Here is a 25,047-nt window from a genome sequence, read left to right on the forward strand (position 1 = left end):
GATAAGAATGGTGAGCAAGGAAAGCTGAAATGTTCCACTGAGGCATAGTATAATAACCAAGATAAGAATAAGTCATGGAGGACCTTAAAAGAAAACATGTTTATTCAACGCATGGGAAGAGGGAGTTAGCAGAAAGATGCAAACAAAGATGAAGGAAGAGATCAATCAGAAAGCTGATCTTGAGAGCTAATGTAAACAATAATAATTTCTCTAATAACAAGTTACAGTTTTCTTACCTCATTAGATCCCAGTGTGCGTGATCATGGATTAGGACAAACAGTGTATGTGGATTCTGCATAGAGTTTTGTAAAAAGACTTTGAATTTAATCTGGGCTTCTGCATCTAGTTTTATAACATACTGTTCCAGTCTCTGCTTTGTAAGATGTTCCTTTTCTAATCCAAGTTCTAATAAGATACCTAAAGAAATGGAACAAATGTCAGTATTTCCAAATAGAAACGCATTTAACAATTTCCTGTAGATCTACAGTAAAGCTAATTAATGAGCACCTGAGTGCCAGAGATGAAACAAAGTCTGCTGATAAGTCACTTCGGAAGGTGGAACACAAATCAAGAAATCAATTTTCTCGAAGGAACCCAAATCAAGATTTTGAGTGCTGGAGTCAGCAATTGAGCAAATATGAGACAGCAATTTCTGAGCCACTGCTAGCTGGAATGGACGAATCTGATGTCGTTCAATCTCATAACCTGGAAAAAGGCAAAATTCTGTTTAGATATGTGCCCAAAGTCTAATCTAATGCAAAATGTTAAGAGTCTGGCAAAGAATGATTGATCTACACTTTCAGGTACTTTGTTTATGAACAGAAGTTCCAGTTCATGAAAATCTATATGGAATGTGCCAAGAAATCTTTCTGCATTTGGGCATTTTGGTCCTATAAGTCTCTTAAATGTCCGAGAGCTGAAACTGCACTTGTGCAACAGTGTTCTGCTACCATAGAAGTAAGATTTAGAGCTTCAGAGAGCACAATACCCAGTGGAATGAAGCAGAGCATCCATCAGCGTCAGTGTGAACATCCCAAGACATGAGTTGCTGTTTGCCTCGGGACCTTTGTCTTCAAGAGCCTACGACTCTTCCCAGAGGGATCTAACTGCACAGCCAGAGACGTGGTCTCAAGTACCCTACTCTGTTACCTCTTTAGAAAATCCTTCTTACTTACTTGTACATGCAGCTGCTCCGGTTCCATTCAGTGCTGTTGGTTTATTCACTGAAGCAGAAAGTGATGAAGAGATGTGCCCTTGGTTTTCCTGATAAAATTTCTCCAGCAAAAGATCAATGTCACCCTCTATCAAATTGAAGGGACAGTGGAATAAACATCCATGTTAATAAGAGCTGTGTTTCATACTGATTTTGTTTTGTAGATCTTAAAGAGCTTTATATATGCTAGCTAGTTATCCTGCCCTTGGGTTGTTGGCTGTTTTATACAGGAACCCGCTCGTTATTTTCTATTGAATCTGTTTTTACAGCATAACACTAATAAAATGCAAATCAGGCCAGGCAACTAGGCTAGGATATTTATGGAGGATGGTACAAAACTAGTCTTAAGGACCTGACACAAATCAGTAAAAAAACAGACATGAAACTGGCTTAGTTTATGTTCAGACCATGGAGCTATACTGTTCACTAATAAGGACTGCAAGAAGCTTTGGGGAATCTGATAAATATTTTTAAATCTTTAACATTTTTGAGAGACAGAAAGAAAAATAATTCCCTGTAAAGCTGAAAGAGAAATTCGAGTTTTGTAGCTACACGCAACGCTGAAGCAGGCAAGGCATGTTTTATTGAACTATGCATATCTGCAAATATATCCTATTCTATTCAGCAGAGGCCCAGCCGAAAGCTATGCAGAGAACACAGCATGTCCGTCCTGAGTATTTAGTATTTTCTCAGCCATTGAAAAGACGTTTGAACATGTCTCCACTGAGCTCAGGAAGGCAGGGTGTGCCCTGTGAAGTGCAATCCAGTCGATATAGATGGCAACTTTTTTTAGGATGCTCATTTGCTTGTTCTGCTCAAACAATAGCAACAGCAAAAGTGATTTTGAGAACCATACTTTGAAGAAATTAAGAGCAGAAACACTAACATTACTGCGCAATGGTTCAAGGAAAACAAGTTTCTCTTAAGTGATCACTCAAACTAACACGACACATCCAGAAGGGTTCTTGTGATCTCAGTACAGATTTATCAACATGACATGAATGGCAAAGGGACTGTGACATCCCGTTAACACTGACAAATGTGCTGCAGTTGCTCTAGTTGTGTGATTACATTTAACTTTCCAGGTGGCTGGATCTATGCCCAGATAATCCAGTTTGTAGTAATCCTCAGTATACTCTGTTAAAAATGATCCAGTAACCCTGTCTCTCTGCAATTTTCCTCTCTTTCTGATGCATTGCGATCAAGTTCACAGTATGTTATGTTGAAAGGACAAATCCTTTGATAAAATAACTCTGTTCTATCACGGTCTAAACAAATTCTGTGCTTAGGGTAAAAGAAAGTATACATTCATACTGATAAGGATTTGCATAGTATAAATGATAGGGTTTGCATAGCTAAAAATAATATGCTCACCTATTTGCTGGCATATTTTTATGAAACTGAGGGATTTTAGAAACTGGCACTTTCAAAAGGAATTTCAATTCAAGTGTACTTTCACGACTTTGTCCTGCATTTTTCATATATTTCTAACAATGCCTTGCTTCTGGAAAGGTAATGAGCACAGCTATTTTCTCTGACTTAGAAGTTTCAGGGACTTGGAAACACTCCTCTTTATAACCTGTTAGGTACCTGGGCAGAGTGTGCTAAAGAAGGACCCCAGAGTTTCCACCTTCCCCGTGACCAGCTGATAGTTAACTTCTTTTTGGTAGTCTGAAGGAGTGAGCATGCTCTCAGACAGAACTCTCGCCTGATACTTTCCTAAAAGACAAAATAAGTAATTTTGAAAGCACTTCAAACTGAAGTAAAAATGGCCTTTTTTAATGAATATTACACACATAAAACCGGCAGAGATGAGTCTTTCATCTCTCCTATACATGTATATACCAGACACCTGTAAGACAGAGTCATGTTTTTTAATTCTTTGTGTTTCTTTCCCATTTTTGGAAATATTTGTTCATGCAGTATATAAAACGAGCATATAAATAGTCAAAGGAATTTTCAACTATCTTACACTCATAATGATTCTTTGAATGGCTATTCAAATAATGTATTTAATTATCAGCATGGCCCTCAACAGGTTGTGGAAGGGAATGACATCGAAAGACCATCTTTTAGAAGCTAAGAAAATGTTCGGTCCTCTGCTCACAGTAATATCCCAGTCACACAGAGCAGGAGAGCTTTATGCACTATGTGTGCTGTAACTCGCCATTATTTGTTTGCAGTAGCGTTGGCTGGGATGCCTTGCTGAGAAAACAGGTAACACAGGCAGAATGTGCTCTGCTGGGGAGAGACCCAACTGTGCAGCATCAGCTTGGCTTCTTCAAAACCCATTTGTTGATCAAAGTTCTGCTTTCTGAGGCAGCTTATGAAAACTTCAATCAAACTCCTCATAGTACTGAATTACTCTGTTTTGCCTGGAGATCCATCCTTGGGATCTTACCTGTTATCACAATGCAGGAATCAATGGCTCGATTTCTACTGGCACATATGATCACCACGTAGTTTGTCTTTATTAATTTTCCTTCAATGAGTAGCTTAAACATTTCTGAAAGCCCTTCAGCCAGAGAGTAGCTGCACTCAATGATATGGACGCTATCGTTACAGGAGCTAGCTGCGAGGCCGGCCAGCCAGGGGAGCTGGGCTGAAGTCACTGGTGCGATCTGGCTGGGCACTTGAGGAAAGGTCTGTGGAAGAGCCTGTTGGTACTGACGGATTTCAGACAGGTGAGATTCCCGCCATGAACGCATGAATATTTGTTCCAAATCCTCAATCAAAGGTACCTGGTCTGAGGCTAAAAGAAAATGAAGTGAAATTAAACAAAACCGTTGAATTAAAAACAAATTTTTTTTTTTTCAAAATATGTACTTTTTCAGAGATGATCATGTCTCAGATTTATGCATGCATGACTCTACTGCCTTTAGCAGATGTGAACCAAATTTTTCATTTTGAAGTGCCCTAATTTGAACCTGAGTATAAGTAATTATAAATTAGTATTAGTAATTAGAAATATTTAAGAAGTTGAGTACTGCCTGCCTCAGCACTATACTACTTCTAAACTACAGACTGTACACAAGAGCAGTGAATTATTGCTCTTTTCCTTTTTTTATTTTTAGTTGCTGAGGTCCCAGATCGTAGGAGAAGATGAACTTTGTATGTATGATTATGTTTCAACCTTTCTCGTCTTCAAGAACTAATTATTTAGCTTTGTTTCATTACCACAAATGAAATTGTTTAATATCATTTGTCCTAATCTGATATTTAATATTGTCCTGTTCCTTTCTCCTTTGCTGGCATGTAATACATACATTGCAGCTTCTCTGGGTGTAAAATAATCTTACCTAGTTGAACAAGGTAGTAGACAGTCAGTAAGAGCTGCATTTCCTCTGAAATAGGCTGCATTGTGGAGGCACCGTATTGTTCATATGCTCTAGATAAAGACTGTGAATTTCTGTAACAGGTGTACAACAAAGGACTCACTATCACATCATTAATGTTCCCACAAAGATATGGGAAGTTTCCATGACCTACAAAATAAACAACGTTTGTACATATCACATGAATTTCATTTCCCATGAATGCATTAAACAGTTTTAACAGTAAACTTTTTAAAATTGACAGCTTTAGTAGCGTTTAGTGGTAGGATGTATCTTTACATCTCTTACAAAAAAGATTTAAGGTCTTGTTGGGGGGTTGGGGGTTTTACCTTTAAAAATAACTGGCTTTGCTTTGCAGATTTTCAGCAAGTTGTCAGGAACTGCCACCGGCTCTCCTGAGCCCACCATCGGAGATGAGGCTGGCCCCACCAAGGCAGAATGTGGTAAAGATGATAGGCTTCCTCCATCTAAGATTTTAGATATATTATTACTGGAATCAGGTCTAATAATTATTTCCTTAAAAAAAAAGTTATTCAACATCATCTCATATCCACATTTGGTATCAGTATTAAACACGCTTTTATGGTTACATCAAACATTTCATGAGCCATTACTACCACCACCCATGCTATTATGCTAACTTTCTTGCAGGACTAATTATATTCTTGCAACCTTGAACATCACACGTGCATCTAAAGTTTTTGAAATGTTTATAAGCAAACAGTTCCAGGTATGAACGCAAGAATACAGAGATTTATGTGATATCAATGCACAAATAGTTATGATTTGTGTGTTCTGTATCATATATTTAGTTTCACTGCTTCTAAACGGGTTTTCTTGCTATAGCAAGAAACAAAAAATTAAGATTCAACATTTGCTCAATCATAACTTCTTCACAGCAATTTTAATTTAAACAATAGGGCATTAAAGGAAAACATTTGGAGGAAAGCGGGTTTATTTCCCTTTGTGTCACTCTAGTCTGTGTCTAGACTATAAAATCCAAGTGCCAAGAACACTGTGACACATAATTGAAGCAATGGATGGTATCTTGACCTGAGTTATGACACTAATTTTAATCTCCCAAAGGTGTTTCGGCGTATAAAGATGGACATGGGCACCTGTTGGGATTTATTAGTAATGACTCGATGACTGGATCCTAATGAGAGTTAAGTTCAGAGCCTGAAAAAGAAATCAATGGAAATGAAGCACCTAAATGTAAGCGAGCACATCGTTATCAAACACGTTTCAAAACTCTAATGCGAATCTGTATGGGTCTTTAAAATATTGCCTCTTTCCCTCATTATTTTCTGAACAATGAAACAAACATTATCATTACTTCAGATATAGTACTTACCGTTTTTAATTCTGTTTGGAGCCTGTGGGTTGAGCTGCAAGTTCCAAGTTTCAGTAGACGATGGAGATTCTGGTGACCAACCTTTATGGCGCTTTTTTGGAGGCCCTGAATTTGTTAAAGTACCTGAATAACAGTAATATTTCAGAAAAGTATTAGAATAACATTTATTCAGTTTTGTGCATGGTAATTCAATATGTTTTGATAGATCGAATGTTTGCATTAAGTACTGTGGTAGACAGGGTCAAGTCCATGAATATAATAATTTTTTATGCTTTTTACTTTACTTTGCTATGTCCTGCTTAAATTTCTGGGAACTTTCTGGTGCAGAGAACTCTTAATTATCTAGGTAGGCTTCAATTATTTCATACCAACATTTACTCTGTACTAAGAATAACATAGTAACATAGTAAGAATGAAAAGTACTAAGGATGCTTATAAGTGTTAATATTTTGAAGTCAACACTGTGGGCATTTTGCTCCTTTTATTTCTGAACACATGACACTGTTTCATGTAACTTATTGCAAAATAAAATTCTCAAGTGTTTCAGGGTAATATTAATAAGGATGTGAGTTCTTTTCAACAATTTTCCCATTTACAGGATTTTTGCCACTTCTTACTGGTTACCATCTTTGTTTTTATGTTATTCCATATTAACTCCTAGCAAATTACTTCTGCACTTTCCTCCTATCCACGTCTGTAACACCTTTGTCTGTAAAAATATAACTTCCTCACAATTTTTCTAGGAGCTCCTGATGATTAGTTTCTTGACTTTTCTACCATTGATTTTTCGAATCCTATTGTGTACTCCTGCAATCTCCTAGAATGATAAGCTTCCACTAACATCAAGTATTTCTAATTATTGAGATCCAATGGTCCTCCAGGAATTGCTCAGCACCTTGCAGGATTTAGCTATTTCTATTTCTGGACATGACTGCAGAGATCGTAACACTACTTCACACTGGCAGGGCAATATCTCCTGGCAGAATGGTTAGTCCCACATAAAATTCAAGACAGAGTAAGAATCTTATATAAAAAAGCAGATTTTAATTTCCTAAAGATATTAAAATTAAAAATAAACCCGAAGTCTTCAGATCTAGAATAAGATTGTTCGCTTGCTGAAGAACCTTACATACAGGTTTTCAAATATGACTTTGTCCTTTAAACTTTTACCACGTGAGGGCGGCATTTAGCCATTTGTGCTACTGATTCATTTCCTTTCCTGGTATAATGTTGTCACAAAAGTCACAAGATAAAGCAATACAAAGAATCTTTTATTTGAAAATGCCGTACTCTGTCCTGCAGTCCTGCAACTCCTCTGTCCTACAACTTCCACATGTTGACATGTGAAAGTAATCTATCTGAAATGGATTGGCAAGAATATGTTGCTGCATGGAAGAAAGAGATCAAGAACCTGAATCGGTAGAGGAAAAGAATTTGGCTGTGATGCCAGCAGGGAAACTTGGGAAGGCTTATTCTAAAATAGAGCTACAGCATGTTTCTAGCCATAGTGAAGACTAACTTTCTTGCTTAAACAAGCCAGTGACACAGAATACAGTTTGTGACAGAAAACAATTAACACAAATCATGATAATAATGGTGCAGTGAGGACAGTTTCTTTAATTTGGAGCCAGTTGTCAAAGTCTAATGCTCCACTCCAAGGTGAAGCACAACACAGGAATTATCCTATGAGTGATTACTTATAAATCTTTCTTAATTCCCTTCACAAAACCTATTGGTGAGATTGATGCAAACTGACACATTCTTTAAGAACCTGGATTCATAATCTAGTCTGTACTTGTATTAAATGAATGAACTGTAAATATAGTGAAAAACTTCCAATTAATAATTTGAACTGTAACAAAGCTATGGTTTATAAGAAAACGTATAAACAATTTTTCTCTGAAAATTAACAGAGAAAAAAGTGTTATGCTCAGAAAGGACTTGGAAGGAAATAGTAAATCCTATTCATACAGGAAATTATGATCCGTGATACCATTTGGTCAATGCTTCTACTATACCCACGGAATATAGATTTTAGGGTTATTAAATAACAAACCCATACAAATACCTAACACTGAAGGTCTTGTCAGAGCAGACAGGTTATTTTTCACCAACTGTTGTTTAGGCGATTCCTTCCCATTATAAACTGCGGAGCTGAATGCTGCTGTTGAAGGGATGTGGTCTATGGCTGCAGCTGGCAAGAAAAAACCCAAGTATTTACATTAAACATTTCTAGGACAAGATTATATCAAGTGGATATTATAAACTGATCACTTGGTCATTTACTTTAGTAGAGCCAATGGGATCTGCTCAGAATGAATGCGATGCTGAATAGAACAAACCCACTTCTGATCTCATACCAGATTATTGCTGTCTGCCTCCCAGTTAAGTGCATGGGTAAAATCCAATTCTGCAATTAAATACTTGTGTCAGATCCTTTAGCTTCTTTGCAGGTGGACCCTAGCTCTTAGATGAAGTTTAGTCAAGAACTGGATAAAAGAGTGAGAGAGGTTGTTTAAAATTTACTGAAAACCTCCTAAGCCTCCATTCCATTTTGACACCCTCTTTCCAAGATTCTTTTTAACTATTCTGCATTTAAAAGAGAGGTTTTCTCAAGCATAATATGCTTGTAATTAAAGTAGCTTTTAAATATATGTAACATCTGATTAAAAAAAAAAAAAGTCAATCTGCTATTCTAAAGAGATTAATGAATTGTTCTGGAGGGGTACCAGTGTTCCAGATCACAGCTATTTCATAGAATCATAGAATTGTCTAGGTTGGAAGAGACCCTTGGGATCATCGAGTCCCACCATCTACCCTACTCTACAAAGTTCTCCCCTACACCATATCCCCCAACACCACATCTAAACGTCTCTTAAACACATCCAGGGATGGTGACTCAACCACCTCCCTGGGCAGCCTATTCCAATGTCCAACTGCTCTTTCTGTGAAAATTTCTTTCCTAATATTCAGTCTAAATCTACTCTGTTGGAGCTTGCTTCTATCTCACAGAGAGAATATAACCACCAACAGATGTCCCTCAGTTCTCCTGTGTGAATCTCTCTAAAAGTCTCAACACACTAAAGAGCTGTTTTCACTATGAAGAAGCTCAGAGAGATCACTCTAGCCTCTATGATCCATCACCTTTTGTTTATGTCATGCTAATGGAAAAGTAAATGTTTCATAAAGAATTTTTAGTACAAAAAAAGTTACAGATACTGATCATTAGTTTGTTTTTTAATATTAAAGCCACTTTTCTCAGCAGAAGAAAAAATTCAGAAGGTTTTAGGCTGGTGACCATATAATGCCTGCAGTAGAGAAGGTTCTGGTTATAACATGAAATAGACTGGATCAGAAGAAAAAGCTGAAATGACACTGGTTCCTGTAACATTTGTCATCCGTGACCAGACAAGCAACAGCTGGAGGAAGGCAACACCTCTTCTCAGCAACTTCAACAATAATGGCTTTGCAAAAGTTTTGGTTTGCCTTGGCTATGAGCAAGCTGCAGAACACCTATTTTATTATTTGCTAACCTTTTATACATAACCCTGAGGGCAAAAACTGGACAGCGAGAAGCCTTCAAAGTATGTCTGCTTGCTGTATTTGTAATATATCTCTAAATATATTCAACTTTTTTTTTTAATGTGGTAGCGTGCTTCTTTGTTTGTCTTTCCATTCACACAAGTAGACAGAAATAGGCATGCAGAGAAGAGTACGAGTAGGTGGAAACCCCACGCGTTCTCCTTCCGAGCGGTACCTGTTTGCTGAGTCCCGGCTGGAGCACTTGGGTTTGCTGCTGGGAGCGGCTCACTGGAGGTGCTTCCCGAGAGCCCCGAACTTTCCGGCAGTTGGAACAATGTGCTTGAGCAGGTGCTGGATGAAGACTGCCGGCCTCTGAACTCTTAACAGAAAAGAAACTTCTTATCCCCTGACAACAGCGGCATTTGCTTTTTCTCTGCATATTTCATTTGATAATTTCACACGGGAATTACTCAGAGGCTTCGGCACTTGGAAGGGAGGAACTGATGTCTTCAGACATGCCATACTCAGATTGGGTCAGTTAATTGCTTTTTACAGCTACTCTAGTAATCACCTAGCTTTAAAGAGTCTTTCTTTCAACTGATCTGTCTTAGGTTTTACACAGACACCAGTCCCTGTGATAGCTAAGCTTGGATGATGAAAACCAGAGCTTGAGGAAGACAGCTTCATTATCTTACCTGCCCCTTTCCAGCAGATTACAGATCCTTTGGTCAAAGCTCCCTGTGCATTCCTGACCAGATAATACTTTAAGTGTTTCTGTTTCTTGGGCTGAGTGGTCAGTTTAAGATTAATGTGATTTGAGAATTCTGTAAAGTAGCAGAAACCTTTCTTGCCACAGCCAACACAATTGCCAGAGAAGCCTGATAAAATAAACAATACACATGATCCAATGAGATAAGCAGGTAACTATTAATAACATCCAAACACAACTCTTTCCTGGAGAAAAGCTGTATTTATTTATTTATTTATCAGAGTAAACTTTTCATCAGAATTTTCCTCCAAAACATTACTACATCAAGTCCACTGCATTGGACTTTGGCCACCAGATTGCAAAAAGAGAGCCCCATGTTTGCAGAACAATTAAAATAGGCCATATTTTTTATTTTCTCTCACCAGAAAAAGACCACAGTTCCTATTTATTACCTACCTGTGAAACATTAAACCAAGAAGTTTCTGACTGAAGAGTACTGAATCACATGCTTAACCCCAGCCCTATTCAACATCACAGAAAGTACGCGCTTCACTTCTGTTTCAGCTTTCATTGAAATTAAACAGTCAATTAAGTCTCAAGAAATTAAGTATATTTCATCTATTATATTTAATTAGATCTACATATATTTAAGTACCAGGTTCCTCCTACACATGCTTTTTTAGAGAGGAAAAAATACTAAAGCCTTCCTGGGCTATTAATTTAAAGGAGCTTTCTCAAAGTATGGCTGGAGCGTGTTAGCACTTCACAGCAGTTTAAACCATTTAAGATTACAGAAACAAAGCGTCTGCAACTTTATAGATGCCACGGAGGTATAGTCCTTGCACGTAAAGACACTTATTGTACTCAGGCTTGATGGGGCATTTCCAAGGATACTGCCATTTTCTCTCACCCTGAGATACACAGTTTGAGCCTCAAAGAGGGGCTCGTGGTGGTGATGTCATTACCACCGTAAATAAAGGGCATTCCTTGCACAGCTGGCTATTTACCTTTCATTCTTAAACAACTTTTTTTGTCCATTTTCCAAAGTACTTCCTAAGAAATTTTCATCTTGTGATGACGAAGACCAGTGCGACTGTCTGAAAATACTTATTATCTACAAAGAAATCCTATAGTGTGCAATTAGAAGACAATCTTCCCCATGGAAATTTTCTCTCTGGTCGCTACATATGACCTGAAGCATGAAGTCTTCTTTTATTTTGATCATATCTACTGAACCTTTTTATGTGTCATCACAGGAATTGAAATGGAAAGGGTGTGTTCAGAGAGCTGGAAGATGGCAAAAATAAAGGAAATATATTTCACGTAACATATGGACAATAACATTGGAAATAAACCACTGGAGTAAAGGATCAATAATATGGTAGTTTAAGAACCATTCATGAAAATGACTGTTCCAATCACATATTTCAAACAAATTAAGTTTTCAAATTAACGGCCAATACTTTTTTCCTTCTGTAAAATACAAGCACTGAAATATAATGCTTTGTAAACACCTGTTGCTTGGTTTACAGCCCCAGAGCTTTCGTTAGTTTTCAAATGGCTCAGAAGAATTTATTAAAAACCTAAGTTCATGTGGAAATTGGTCTGGTACCCATGGGAACAAGTGGCTAGCAACTATTGAAAGCTGCCTATTATCTCTCTGGTCCTGGTCGGTGGGATGATAAAGGTCATTATGACTCATAAAATCAGGACAAGTCATGACTCTGCAGAATCCTCTGTGTTATATCAGTCAGCACAAAAGCATCTGTCTAACATCACAGAGCCTTCAGTAGCTGCAATAAAAGCAACAACAAAAGGAAACAAAATTAGAACGGATGTGGCAAAAGCTGTAGAGTTTGCATGTGTTTTATGCAGATTAAGAAATCATGAAAAATGCTTCTGTTAGTAAATGAAAACTTCCTATATGTTTGGCAGCACACTAAGCATGACCAGCAGCATTGCAATTTTTGCCTCGTTGCCACTTAAACGCCCTTATGTGTTTTCACATACAAGTATGAGGGCACCATTTCCAAAAGTAAAACAGAAGTACCCATGCACTTTTTTGGTTTTATCATTTTTGTGAGAGTGATCAGCAACTTGCCAAAGCCACAGGTAGAAATATTTGCTCAACAGAAGTTGGACAGTGGACATAAAATCTTTTCATGTGGACTTTAGATCAGTCATTATTGGTAACTTTTGTAAATCATCATCTGCCTAAGCCAGATTTAGCAATAACTTCTACTTGAAATAACGTTTTGCCCTAATCACCTATTTTTAACTCTGTGAGGTCTACCAGAAAATTAGTTTACACCACGTACAGCATACAGGTGAGGCCTAGTAAGGATTAAACAGATCTAAATTGTTCACTTGTGAAAAGTCCTTGAAGAACATTCTAGAAGTTAATTTTTTAATTTTGCTTCCCAGTCAAACTATCATCTTTCACCTCAGGCTTCCCCAGCTCCTCTGAGTCACACTGAGCCCTTTCTCGCAAGCTCCCGCCAACACCGTTTTTCAGCCCATTCATTCCGACTGACACTCTCTTTGATGACAGCCATTGCTTCCTTAATACGGCTCAGCACTGACATCACAGACGGAACACAGCATGCTCTTATAATTCCAATGCAATAAAATGCATTTCCACCATTACGCATTGCAGGGCCCCGCCAACGTTGCCTAGAGCACTTTATGTAGCAGGCTGAGGAACATGGAGAACCCAAACATTTCACCATCCTCCTTTCTCTGCATGCCCTGCTCATGTGCCACGGCCTGAGGCAGCAGCTGATAGAGGGGATGGCTTGTTTCATAAACAAGCTGCATTAAATATTCTTCCATACATTATAGAGAGGACAAAGGTCAGGGGAGCTGGGGCAGCCATAAGGTGACTCAATATATCTGTGTCACAGGATTGATTTCACAAGAGAATTAGAAATCAATGCCTGGAGCTTAGGGGCTAAAAGCCTTTCACCTTTAGGTCACCAGTTCATATTCAACTCAGTTCAGTAGCGACTTAAGGCTGTTACCTTCTGAAGATTGTTTAATCAGAAGGTATTTGATTGTATCTGGAATTTTGTCATATGCATTTGCTCGAATTTGCTCGCACCTCAATGATCAATTGCTCATAATTTAAAAAGCTCTTTCACAGTAGGGACCTTGTGGTCAGAAGAAGGACCTTGGACTAATAGGGCACGAAACCTGACCTACCTTCTCATTGGGGAAATCGTTCCTTTGGATCAACAGTGAGCTTGTGCTAGGGATAAAGAGAGGACTTCAGGACGGAAGGATATCCATCTAATATTTCATAATCTAATCTTTCATAAATTGGCAGAAAATTTCCTTCCTGTTTCTCTTTTAAATGAAAAACAGGTTTTTAATTAATATTAATATTTTTGTGGAAAGTTGGCATCTTGCTTAAGACAAAGAATGATTACATTTTCAACTTTTCAGCAAAGGTATTTCTTCTTTCAGTCCTACTCACAAGAAAAAGCACACAGACAATGACAATGCTCCACATTTTCCCCTCCTACTTAGCACCACTCCATTTGAAGACTGAAGTCCTAAATTTAAAAAATAAACAAAATCAATATGTTCAAGGTGGAGAGCTCCATTGTACAGAAATTCACCACTATTACAAAAGCCCAAAATGTACAGAACATTGTACATTTTAACAGAAGCAGCAACAGTATTCTATACTACAATGTTTTCATCTTACATGCAGCTTACAAATCAAAGAAACTAAACTAATCTTCTCCTCTGACATTCTGACCTCAGGAACACACCAAAAAAAACCCCAAAAAACAAAAAGATTTCTTATTCCCTGCTAGGAAAGTGGGCAGCTGTTTGGTCTTTTGGAAAGGAAAATGATGGGTGAATAGTTGCTTTGTTTATCATGAGAGACTCCCCTTAAGTGTGAGAACTGAGGAAAAAACCCCAAAAGACAATGGTACGTTAGCTGCTTTTACTAGGAAACAATAAATATCGCACTACCACAGAAGTGCTTCCTCCATCTAAACATTCCTTCAGGTTGCAAAAAAACAAGAAACATGAAGGCAAAAATCTGAATCTGTTTTGCAGAGTAGTTAAACCTGTGATCTAACTTGAATAACAGAAGCATACGAGGTACATACTCGGACACAGAGAACTTTTTCTTGCCAAAAATATAATCTTTTCCAGAAAATGGTAATTTTTCTATGGAATAATACATCGATTGTAAAAAAAAAAAGAAACAAAACAACCTCCAACAGAAATGTCTTTCAAATCACAAGCGCATATGCCTTGATGGTGGGACAACTTAGCATAATTAATAAATTGACACATGCCCCAGAGGCACATCCACAGCCCCTAATGGGAACAAGACCATAAGTCAAAAGCTGGCCTGGAAAATACTGAGACATTTCCTGTTTTCTTCTGAAATTTTTGTACACTCCACAGGCATCTTCACAAATACATGCAGGTGGACCATAAGAAATTAGGAAACTATTGGGTAATTCATTAGTGTTTTTTCCCTTCACATAAGTTATTTTGGAGAAAATCTACAGCACTGAGCAACAGCTGCCTTACAAAAACACAGTATCTGAAGAGACAAAGTATGAAATTAAGAAAAAACAATGGGGTTGAAGGGTTTCAAATGATGTGCCTGTATCACCAATAAGCCATATCAAAAGTGTGGGATATACTCTGACTCATGATGACAGCTCATTTCGATACAAAATGTATCTAATACAATTTCCCTCTAAACTTAGAAAGGCTTGAAGGGACCACTTGCCATGTTTCAAAAAGGCCGACATATTTGAAGAACAGCCAAAACTCAGAATACCAAAAATCAGCCTTCTATCCTGTCTTTAAAAGCAAGACAACAAAAAGAGCTTCCTTTCTTCATGTGAAATGTTTTCAACTTAAAACTGTCACAATACAGAGGTCACTGTGTTATACTATTAGACAGAGAATTTAAAGCATGAAGGGTCTGTCTTTTATCTCACTGTGTCTGAAACCATGAGAGTATTCATGTCTGCTTCTGATTTTATTTATCCCGATTCGATTTGCACCAGTGTATGAAAACTGGAATCAAACAATTATTTCTATCTACAGTATTGTACAAATAGTATGCTGTCTTCATGACAATAAGATATATCATGTTTTTTCATTACATTAGGGACCAGGAACATTATTTTATTTCCAGCTTTCACATGAAGACTTTGGATCTTAAAGTATGTAAGTTTTTGCATATTTAAGCTTGTTATAGAATACATAAAAGTCATCTGACAATATTATTAAAATTATTTGCAAAACAATGTGATTCACGGGTGTTTAAGTGTGTAACAACAGCCAAAAATAAGCATTTAAATGGTTTCAGGAAACTGAAATGTATTAAATAAGCAAGCTGAGGATGCAAGTAGCATAAAAACCTCCCGGTTATGTTCCCATTGCCTTTTTCTGTTCTTGTTTAGCATGCAATTAACAAATACACTACTTCCTCTCTGCTAACAGCCTAAGGAGCTTAAGCTGTTAATAGTGCTAGCACTGAATGACTTGAGTGGTACAACATTCCTGTCTTTATCTTTAAAATGACAACACGTTGGTTATTTACAACCCTCTTAATTCTTTTACAATCACTGGTCAAATGTACTGTGACCAATCCAACTCTGCAAGATCACATGAGGAAAGAAATTACTGTACATAGAATTACATTATGCACCTTCACACTACGCTGTCAACCCAAATGCCTTGAAGAGTTGCTCAAGCTGAGATAACGACTGAGTTCACGTCATATCCCTCAGTATTTGTGAAAGAAAACAGTTAAAAGACATGACAAATGTTTCCCTTTTGTTATTTAAAGCGCAGACTAGTACACAGATATATGATGCAGCATGTTTGGGTTAAAAAAGAAAATAATATATAAGAACCTGAGAGTGGTTGGTTGAAAAAAGAGTTCTCCATCCTATTATATTTGTCCAATATAAAAAGTATGCCATTTTAATAACATTAATATTCAGTTCATTCATTCACATGATTGCAGATCATCCCTATTTGAGATTATCTGAATGAGGCTAATGGCCATCAGAAAGGCTATGATAAAATAGATAGAAGGACCTAGTTTTATGTCAGAAGTCAGACCTCTGAAGACATGAAAAGCAGGAAATTAGAGTACCCTACAAACAGTAATATTCAAACACACAGTATTATCTGATTACACATATAGGAAAAAGTTTCAACTTATCATTCATATTTATTTATATTGTGACAATAGCAAAAAGTCATAGGGTAGGGTCCAGAACCCATGCTATTGTTCAAACGCAGGGGAGAATATTATCCCCATCTTAAAGAGATAGATCAAAAAACTCATAAATTTTTGTAGTCCAAACTACCATCAAACTGTTTACATGTATATAGTAGCCTGAAAGTTCCACTTGACAAACCTACAGGCTGTCCGTGTTAGTATTTGGAAAGTTAAAACAGGGACAGGCAGCAGTTCAACTAGTCCAGTTACCAGATGTGCAGTTCCAGTAACTGGGACATAAACTCATCAGACGATGACTTTAGCCTTGGACTAACGGATAGAAGGTGATGAAGCATTTCTAATGAACTGGCTCGTTCTGCATCTTTCCAAAGCAAACACAGCCAGCTCTGAGTTGTTATCTTGTTGCGCATCGCCAGCGAGCGTTACTGTAGACGTGGAACGGAAATAAGATCTGCTGAACTCATTTGGCAAAAAAGATTAACTATTAGTTGTAGCCCACAGAAGCATCCACTTACTGGAAGCACAGACACTTACCCAACAGGGCATTGTGCCCATTGTCATCCGGCAGGAATCTTTTATCCACAGCACACACTAAAAGGTGATCAGGTAAATTTGGTGACTTTGCACCAACAAGTAAAAATCCTGATGGTACCTCAATATGTTCATTGGAAATTGAAACCAGTCTCAAATCTTTACCAGCCTGGCAGAAACCTAGAAAAAAACCAATTCAACGTATTTTTAAGTTGACAAGATTTTTTTGTTTAATACTCACAATTGTTTTTATTAAAGGACTTCCTACATTTTTAATGAAAAACAAAGTTGTACCTTCTGAGGTCAAGGGCAAACTAAGAGATAATTTTCTGAATTATCTGAAAAACTGAAAAGGTACAGTAAAGTTTTCCTTGATAATGTTTTGCAACCTGCATATTTATGGGACTATTTACTAAAAGCGTCATAACTTAGGTCAGATATTCAAAAATGGAGATAATAGTTCTCAGTATCTGGTGAATTTCACTGGCTTTTCCTGGCTTTTCAAGTATTTTTTACAGCAAATTGAAAGGGGTACATTTTAAATAGAAAAGAGTGATGATAAAGCTGTAAGAATTACTACATTCATTTTAGCGAATGCCATGCCTGCAAAATCAACGTTTGAAAGGTCATGTTGCTTCAGAGAACAGAAGTTCTCATGCCAGGCGTTCCAACGCAAATGCTTATTGGACACACTGGGCAAAGACCCTGTCAAATATAAGAGCAACCAAGAGCAATCCAGCTTTAACTGGCATGAACACAGACGTTTTTAGGATTTCTATATTGTATAGATTACCCCATTCTGATGAATTATAGGGAAAATGGCCCCAATCCTACCCTTTTCCGTAGGGCAAATGCTTTCTGACAGCACGTTTAGTGCATTTCTTACCATCAGTAGTGCAACATCCTTCTGGGGGAGGCTTCATCTGGTAAGAAACAGGAGGACTACTCGATTCTGAGCCTTCTTCCTCCTCCTCTTCTTCTTCTTCCTCATTATCTGCTCTGCTGCCTGCTACAAATTAGCATAAATGACTTAGACAACAGAAAACACTGGCAACAAACCAATGAATGAACAGGGTGACCCAGTTACAGAAAGTATTACGGCAAATTGGATTCTCTCCTTTTGACAATGACTTTACTGTTGCCAACTCTTAAGATATTTGTTGTTTCCTTAAAGCTCCAACTTCCACTCATGCTTACAATAGAACGTCTTTCATCAAAAAAATAAAGCTTTTAACACCTGTGCAAAAAAAATTCAAAAGCATGACCCAACTGCACCTGAGAAAGTAAAAAAAAAAAACTAAAGGACAAATAAAAAGAAGCCTCGATTTATTATTTTTTTAAATCTCGCTATTGTTAAGGTAACTTCATGATTTGTAGAGGCCTAATTCCTGATCACAACAGTGTAACTGTATTCTTTGTTTATAATATTAACAGCCAATATAAACCCAAAGTCACTACTCCTTAGCACTTTAGAATATCCTGGCAACAGTCCAAGTACAGATTTCATAAATTAGGTATTGACCATGTCCTTGATGTTGTACAGGAAACTGAAGAAACGGTTCCTGCTTGAAACTAGGTTCGCCACAGATGGTGCCACGATAAGAACACCTAATTCTCAGGCCTTCTGTCTCCTACCAGAATCCGGAGCCGTGAGTAACGCACTGCTGCTCCCTGTACAACGTCAAGGAAAGGCAGATGTCTTGGAAGACGATTCACAGCAGCCACTGCATGGACTGTGCCAGTCTAGGAGGCAATACTGAATGCTGGGGAGAAGAATACATGATGTAGGCTTCATTTTTTGAAGGGCTTTAGGTGTTTCTTCTTCAGATTCTCTGCTGTAAACCATTTCTCTGGTGCACTGGCTACCTTTATCAGTAATTTTACCTGCTAACTTGCTTGTTAAGAGAATTCACCTGCATATTATCGGTGTATGTTTCAGCCTTTCAATTCAAGATTGCTTCTCTACTTGTCAAAGTAAAATACCAGTTAGGCTTCTATATTGTTCTGTTGATCCAGCTTTTAGTCTTGAAGCAGAGAAACAATGAAGCACACTGCAGTCATCCTCCAAAGCTCAGTGTCAACAGAACATACTCTCTTTGCTTTGACTGACTTTGGATAAGGCACTCAGAATCCCACAGGATTTTTTTTCCCTATGACCCTCCTCAGAATAGCTTTTTATTTTATTGAGAAATGATTGCAGAATCAGCTAAACAAAAACTACAGAATAAATGAGAATTAGGAAGGAAGCTGAAGAAAGTAAATCTGGAGTTTGAAGATTTGTGTCTAAAGGTTATTAAGACATACACCCCAATCTAAAAGAGGATTTGAAGAGTACATTTACTTTTAAGTATCTAAACATCAAGCTTCAGCCGTGGTGCACACAGACATGGACAGAACGTTAAACATGACTGTTTCAAGGTTGTAGTCTACAGACAAATATGCTGAAAGTGAACAAAGGGAAAAGTGAAGCTCTCCATCTTTGCTGTTTAAGTCAGGGATAAGTTATGTGTTACGACTTAACCTTGACTAACATCCAAATGCAATGAAAAAGGGGTGAGTCTGGCTCTCCTCTCTTTTCCCACACTCCCAGCCACAAAGTTCCTCCTTCCACTTTGTGCCAGCTCTGACACCGGAGCCTGTGCTGAGACATCCCAGCTTTGCTAACCCAGCAGAAAACTAAGCAAACAAAAGTGACCGGGTTTCTTTTACCGGGTTTATGTATTAAATTAGCTCAGTGGAAGATTCAAAAAATGCCGAGATTGATGAAAAGGGAGAAAATGGGAATATGTGGCTAGGAGGAGCTGGGGCGATTTTCCTATTTGGGCAGTGGTAAACTGTTAAGTTTGTTCAGTCATAACAGGTAACTTCACATCAAAAACAAAGACAGAGACAAGAAATGGAAGTGGAGAGTAAGAAATAGGAGTGCTACAGTGCTTTCAGGTCAAAAATTAAGAGTACAAGAGCAAATAGATACCTATAATACACAAGAATGAACCACTGTCACCTGTAAAGGGCATCATTAGGGATTCTGCTGCTTGTTTTAAAAAAGATCTACAGTTTCTGCTTCTATTTTACTTTTAAATTAGGGCCCTTTCAAAGAATTCTATGTTTGCATGTGTCTGTTCCTCATCTTCTTCTCTTAAACAATCCCAGAAGAACACACAGTCAGGCACTCAAAACCAGAGACAAGACAATGGCAAAAGTGGACTCACAACCACAGTTTTTCTGTTGTATGTTACAGAAGTAGGCAGCCAGCTGACATAACTTGATATAGCACCATTAAACCAACAGACATACTGTGAAGATTTTGTCCATATTTTATTGAATTTAAATTTATTCATAGATACCATAAACACCATTGTTTGCCTAAACGGAATTCTTTTCAGCTCTCACAAAGAATTTCTTAGACCATACAGTTGTGATTAAGACATTTCACGTGGAAAATTCTTCTCTACTTAAGATGTAATTTAAATATAAGTTAAGTTCTGTGAATATTTAAATATATATATAATTTTTTCTCAGTGGGACTACTCATAGGGCTGATACTATCCACAAACTGATTGCAGCATCAGGGCTTAAATCAACAGCCACAAAATATACTGTATCCATGAACAGCCAGCCTCCCTAAAATGCAGATCAAGGAAGGAACCAGTTAACCACAGACACGGGTTTGCTGCAGAGTTCACGTCAGAACGTGGTGGTGCTATGAGAGCTGAACACAGCAACTCCCAATGAACACCCTCACTGCAGTGGAGCCAATTGCCACACTGCTGCTGGGCATTGCTTTGCCACACCACCTCCCATCCTTTTCCCACTAAAGTACCAGCGATATTGGTGGTATAGGACTTGGATGTTAACAGAAAAATAATGCTTGTCATTAACTTTTGAAATCAGCTTCGCACCTCTTTGGCACAAACATAATACACAGGCCCAAAAGGCGGCACCTGAATGCATCTAAAGGCATGAGAGAAAAATGGAAGAAATGTATTTTGTATTTAAGAAATAAGATGTGATCAGAGAATCAAAACTGTCAGCGTGATTGTGATTCAAATGGGATTTTGATTTCAGCAGTGAAGAATTCAATTAGAGCCTCACTGATTTGCACATACTGACTTCTAATACCTTGCAATCCAGTCCACAGGTTTAATTTGGAATTTATAAGGAAACAACTAGGCAAACAGAGGTATGCAAGAAATCTAAACCTGTTAGAGCCAGATAATCCTGCCTTCGATTGTAGAGTTTTTAGTGCACATTCCTAGAAAGTTCCTGAACATCCAAACCATTTATTGACATTTACAGATATGTTTTGCAATTACAAAGGCTAAGAATATTAAGAAGACTTTAGAGAACCTTAGAAATGTACGACCAGTGACAGCACAGCAAACTGCAGGCTTTTTGATAAAACAAAAAGTCAATCAAGAGGTTTTTTATCTAATGATAATGGTTTTGGACTATTTTAAGCACTACATGAATTTGCCAAGTCTGGAGAAGAGAAGAAACAAACACATCAATAAAAAAGAAGAAAAAAAAAACACAGAATGAAAAAACATACTATTATTGGAGCCAAGGAGATCTAACGTTGTATCTAAACCTACTTAGGTGAACGTGGTACTTCCAATTTACATAGCTACAAATAATTTTATCAGCAAATGTAATTGTATAAATGCATATAAAGGCATATGATTATGATATGTAGGGTTTTTTCAAATCTAGAATGTCTAGACTGGAAAACCATACTCACTTGAAAATATGTGTTTGCAAGTTCATTGCAAAATATGTAATATCTAGGCTAGAAGGGACCAACATGTTCATTTAAGTTGTCTCCAGGAACACTACAGTCTCTTTTGCACAAATAAATTATTTTTAGGCATAAATTACAATGACACGTATGTGGTGACATTAGGCTAGTCTCAGTGGCTAGACACTTTTTTCTGGTTTAGATGGTCATTTATGTATCAAAAGTGACAGAAAAATGTTTTTTAAACAAAAACCACAAACCTAAAAATAATGACAAGTTACAACAGGTGACTGATAAAGCTTAAAAAAACATTTCCAGTTGTTTCTTTCTTAAGCTGACTATATACTCAATTGTCAGGCTCTCTAGCGATTTTGATATTGTAACATCATCAGAGACAAAAATCCATAATATCAGCCTTATTTACTGGTGGCTGGGTTTGTTGCCAAATGCCACTTCAAACACCTACAACATGTTATCAGTCCACGAAATAGAAAATCAAAACACTTGGGTTGCACTGACCCACTGCACTACCTTGTCTAAATTATTTATATGATGTCTGCTTCACCAGAGGAAAACACTTGCTGTGTTGCGGACCAACAGGCAGCTAAGGCCAAGGGTAGTCCGAGTGTATCACCATCCCAGAATGCCAGGGCCAAGGAAAGATAACAACGAGTGGGGAGGACAGGGGCTTATACAAGACCCCAAGGACGGCTCTCTGCTTCAGATGTCTCCTGGCCCTCAGAGCACAGGGATTCACGCAGCTAGAAGTGGAAATTTCGATTTATCATGAGGCTGGAGTACATGACATCAGCTTGCAGACCTCTCCCACCTGAGGAATAACTGAGGAAAAACTCTATTGCAGGTCCCCACAGAGTTCCCCTTGTCTGAAACTCTCATGAAAGGCATGTTCTCTGCTAGGCTGTTGTAAGACTTCTTTTAATTACAGTTCAATTCTGTTTCCATTAACTGCAAAGAAAACAGAATCAGCCCCTCAAGGTTTGGGAAGTTCTTTGAAAGCCTTGAAAGAATGAAGTTACAGAAGAGGGAAATCGCACTTTTGTTCCTGAACAATGCAGCTGCTCCTGTAGCATCTTTCCCAACTGATGTCATAATCCGTTTTATGACATCACAGTTGATTGCCATGGAAAAGTATATGAAATCCTCATAGAAGAGTTCGATAAGGATTGCATTGTGCAGGAAATAACCAGCATATATATTCAAACAACGAATGTATAGTCATTTATATTAGAAAAAAGAAAAAAAAAAACAACCTCACAATGTGTGGGCTCTGAGCAGATTTACTTTTTCAAGAAAAATTTTCTCAGCTGTTACCATGAGGTAACAGTAAAGAGTTTAATCTGTGCAAAATACTTTTATTTTATGCTACTTCTTGGGCTGATTTTTTTTTCCTGTTACTGTGGATTGTTAAACCATAATGCATTTTTCATTACATATATATCTAAGCCATCTTTAGCGAACTATGACATGGGAAGTACACCTGGTCAAAAGAAATGACACACCGCCCTGGTGACAGAAATGGCTAACTAATGAAATCATTAAACATAACTTTGCACCAACATGATGGTGTTCTGCACACACCAGTAAACTCACTGAAAACCACAAGACTACTTACTACACATAACAGCACACCAAAACACCAAATTGTATCATGAGTTTGTTTATCAGATCTATGCAGTTCATTTAAACTATATTACTTCCAAGAAAAAAAAACCTGAGCAAATGAAACTCAGAAAGCAGGCTTCTCTAAACACAAACAAAAATCCAGTGAGAAATCTCATGTGTTACATACCAACTTGTGCAGGGTTTACGACAGAACACATCTTAAATTTTTACCTTTGCAACCACAGCATAACTAAAAATATTATGCCCAAAGTAATTAAAAACCTTCTTAAAAGCTAAAAATATTTCTGGTGTATTTATTCACAATGAAAATCAGTCTCAGCATATAACCTTTCTGAATTTATCATGTGTTTACCATCACTTACTGTATAACTTTCAGCAGTGTATGATAAATTATAGGATAACAGATTTATGTTCCAAACCTCCAAAGATTCCTCCACACATTTAATGGAACGATTCCTAGTATTTCAATTTACGTAGATTGATAAATCTGAGCAAGCAAGTGGCTTCATTTTGTCAAAATAAAATAGAACACAGTTTGTATTTTTAATCCCATTCTAATACATATATATATTTGTAGATCATTAAAAAATCCAAAGAAAAACTTTAAATACTTTTCTTTATCTGTATTCTCATTTGAAATGTGTGTGCTGAGCCTTGGGAGAGCAAACAGCGAAATTGTCTTTGAGCAGAAATATAAATTCCACTATTTCCTACCTTCCAGTGACGACAGTTGCTGTTCAGCTTCCAAATACAACTGAGAAAAGATTGGTCTGGGAACTAAGTTGTTTGAGCGGAGAGAGGCCTCAATAGAATTATGCAACACTTCTTCAAACCGTGTTGTCTTGAGCTGACCAGCGTAAGAATTTCCCATCTTCTCACAAAAAAAAAAAAAAAAGAGACAAGAAAGAAAGAGAGATTTCAATTTTAGCACTCAGAACTCGATCACTGCATGTTGATGTCAGACTACAACATTTCTCATGAAAGAGAGAAGCTTCATTGTCCACAAAGAAAGGCAAAGGAAAAGAACATTGACTGCAGCAGTCGCTGAGCAGATCCTGCTGGTAAATTACAGGAAGTTATCTAAAAGTAACAGCTTTCTGTAATTCAGCAGAAAGGCAGCAAGCTTTGACACCTTCTTGAAGATGTGGCTAGAAATCTGATTCGCGTAATTCCTTGGTTTATACAGCAATTGAGGAGATGCATTTTCAATAGTCAGCAATCTCATCTGTAAAACAACCTTTCTGTTTTACATAATTTGAACAGAATAAATGTTAAAGGATCTGGGGAATAGCACAGTTTTGTGCATTTATCTTTGCCTGGCTCATCATGGCTGAAAACTCATGGCTAAAGCAGTTCAACAAGTCTTTAGAGAAGCTGTCTCATAAATAATGTAGCATTGCTGTAACTCAGATATTGTGAAATATAGTGGCTTTTCATTCTCACCTTAAGCAGTGTTTTCCACTGTGGACATGCATTTTATTTTATTTTTTTAGAATGAGACATTGTCAATTATCTATTTGATTTTGCATTTAATTATTAGGAATTCTTTATTGTTAGTGAAAGTGCATAATTTACCATTCTGTCATTGAGGAGTCAGTCTATTCCAGCTGAATATCCCACGTACTTAACTGCCGCCTGCTTTCCATAGCGAATACAATGAACTGGTATAACCAAAAGCCATGTCAGCTTTATTTCCCTAGGTCAAAGTAGCTCTTGCCCTGGGCCCCATGTCCTTTCCCTCCTCAAGTAACTGTGAATAGAAAGCA

General features: G+C 37.5%; 1 protein-coding gene across 3 annotated transcripts in view; it reads right to left on the bottom strand.

The window, feature by feature from the left end:
* GREB1 (growth regulation by estrogen in breast cancer 1) overlaps window positions 1-24,152 on the bottom strand; it is a 58,907-nt gene extending 34,755 nt beyond the window's left edge. For 2 of the 3 annotated variants that reach the window (XM_009889764.1, XM_009889763.1), the window contains exons 1-14: window positions 23,996-24,152; window positions 17,786-17,908; window positions 16,903-17,079; window positions 10,120-10,302; window positions 9,660-9,803; window positions 7,971-8,096; window positions 5,903-6,025; window positions 4,878-5,015; window positions 4,513-4,698; window positions 3,615-3,965; window positions 2,804-2,932; window positions 1,176-1,301; window positions 508-705; window positions 237-417 (exon numbers count right to left, since the gene is read on the bottom strand). In XM_009889764.1, coding sequence (XP_009888066.1) covers window positions 237-417; window positions 508-705; window positions 1,176-1,301; window positions 2,804-2,932; window positions 3,615-3,965; window positions 4,513-4,698; window positions 4,878-5,015; window positions 5,903-6,025; window positions 7,971-8,096; window positions 9,660-9,803; window positions 10,120-10,302; window positions 16,903-17,079; window positions 17,786-17,908; window positions 23,996-24,152 — 2,342 coding nt within the window. The remainder of the gene's footprint in view (window positions 1-236; window positions 418-507; window positions 706-1,175; window positions 1,302-2,803; window positions 2,933-3,614; window positions 3,966-4,512; window positions 4,699-4,877; window positions 5,016-5,902; window positions 6,026-7,970; window positions 8,097-9,659; window positions 9,804-10,119; window positions 10,303-16,902; window positions 17,080-17,785; window positions 17,909-23,995) is intronic. The other variant, XM_009889766.1, reaches the window with a different exon arrangement.
* Between the last annotated feature and the right edge of the window lie 895 nt (window positions 24,153-25,047).

The sequence above is a fragment of the Charadrius vociferus genome, unplaced genomic scaffold, assembly GCF_000708025.1.
Source record: "Charadrius vociferus isolate BGI_N301 unplaced genomic scaffold, ASM70802v2 scaffold267, whole genome shotgun sequence".
NCBI classification, from domain to species: Eukaryota; Metazoa; Chordata; class Aves; order Charadriiformes; family Charadriidae; genus Charadrius; species Charadrius vociferus.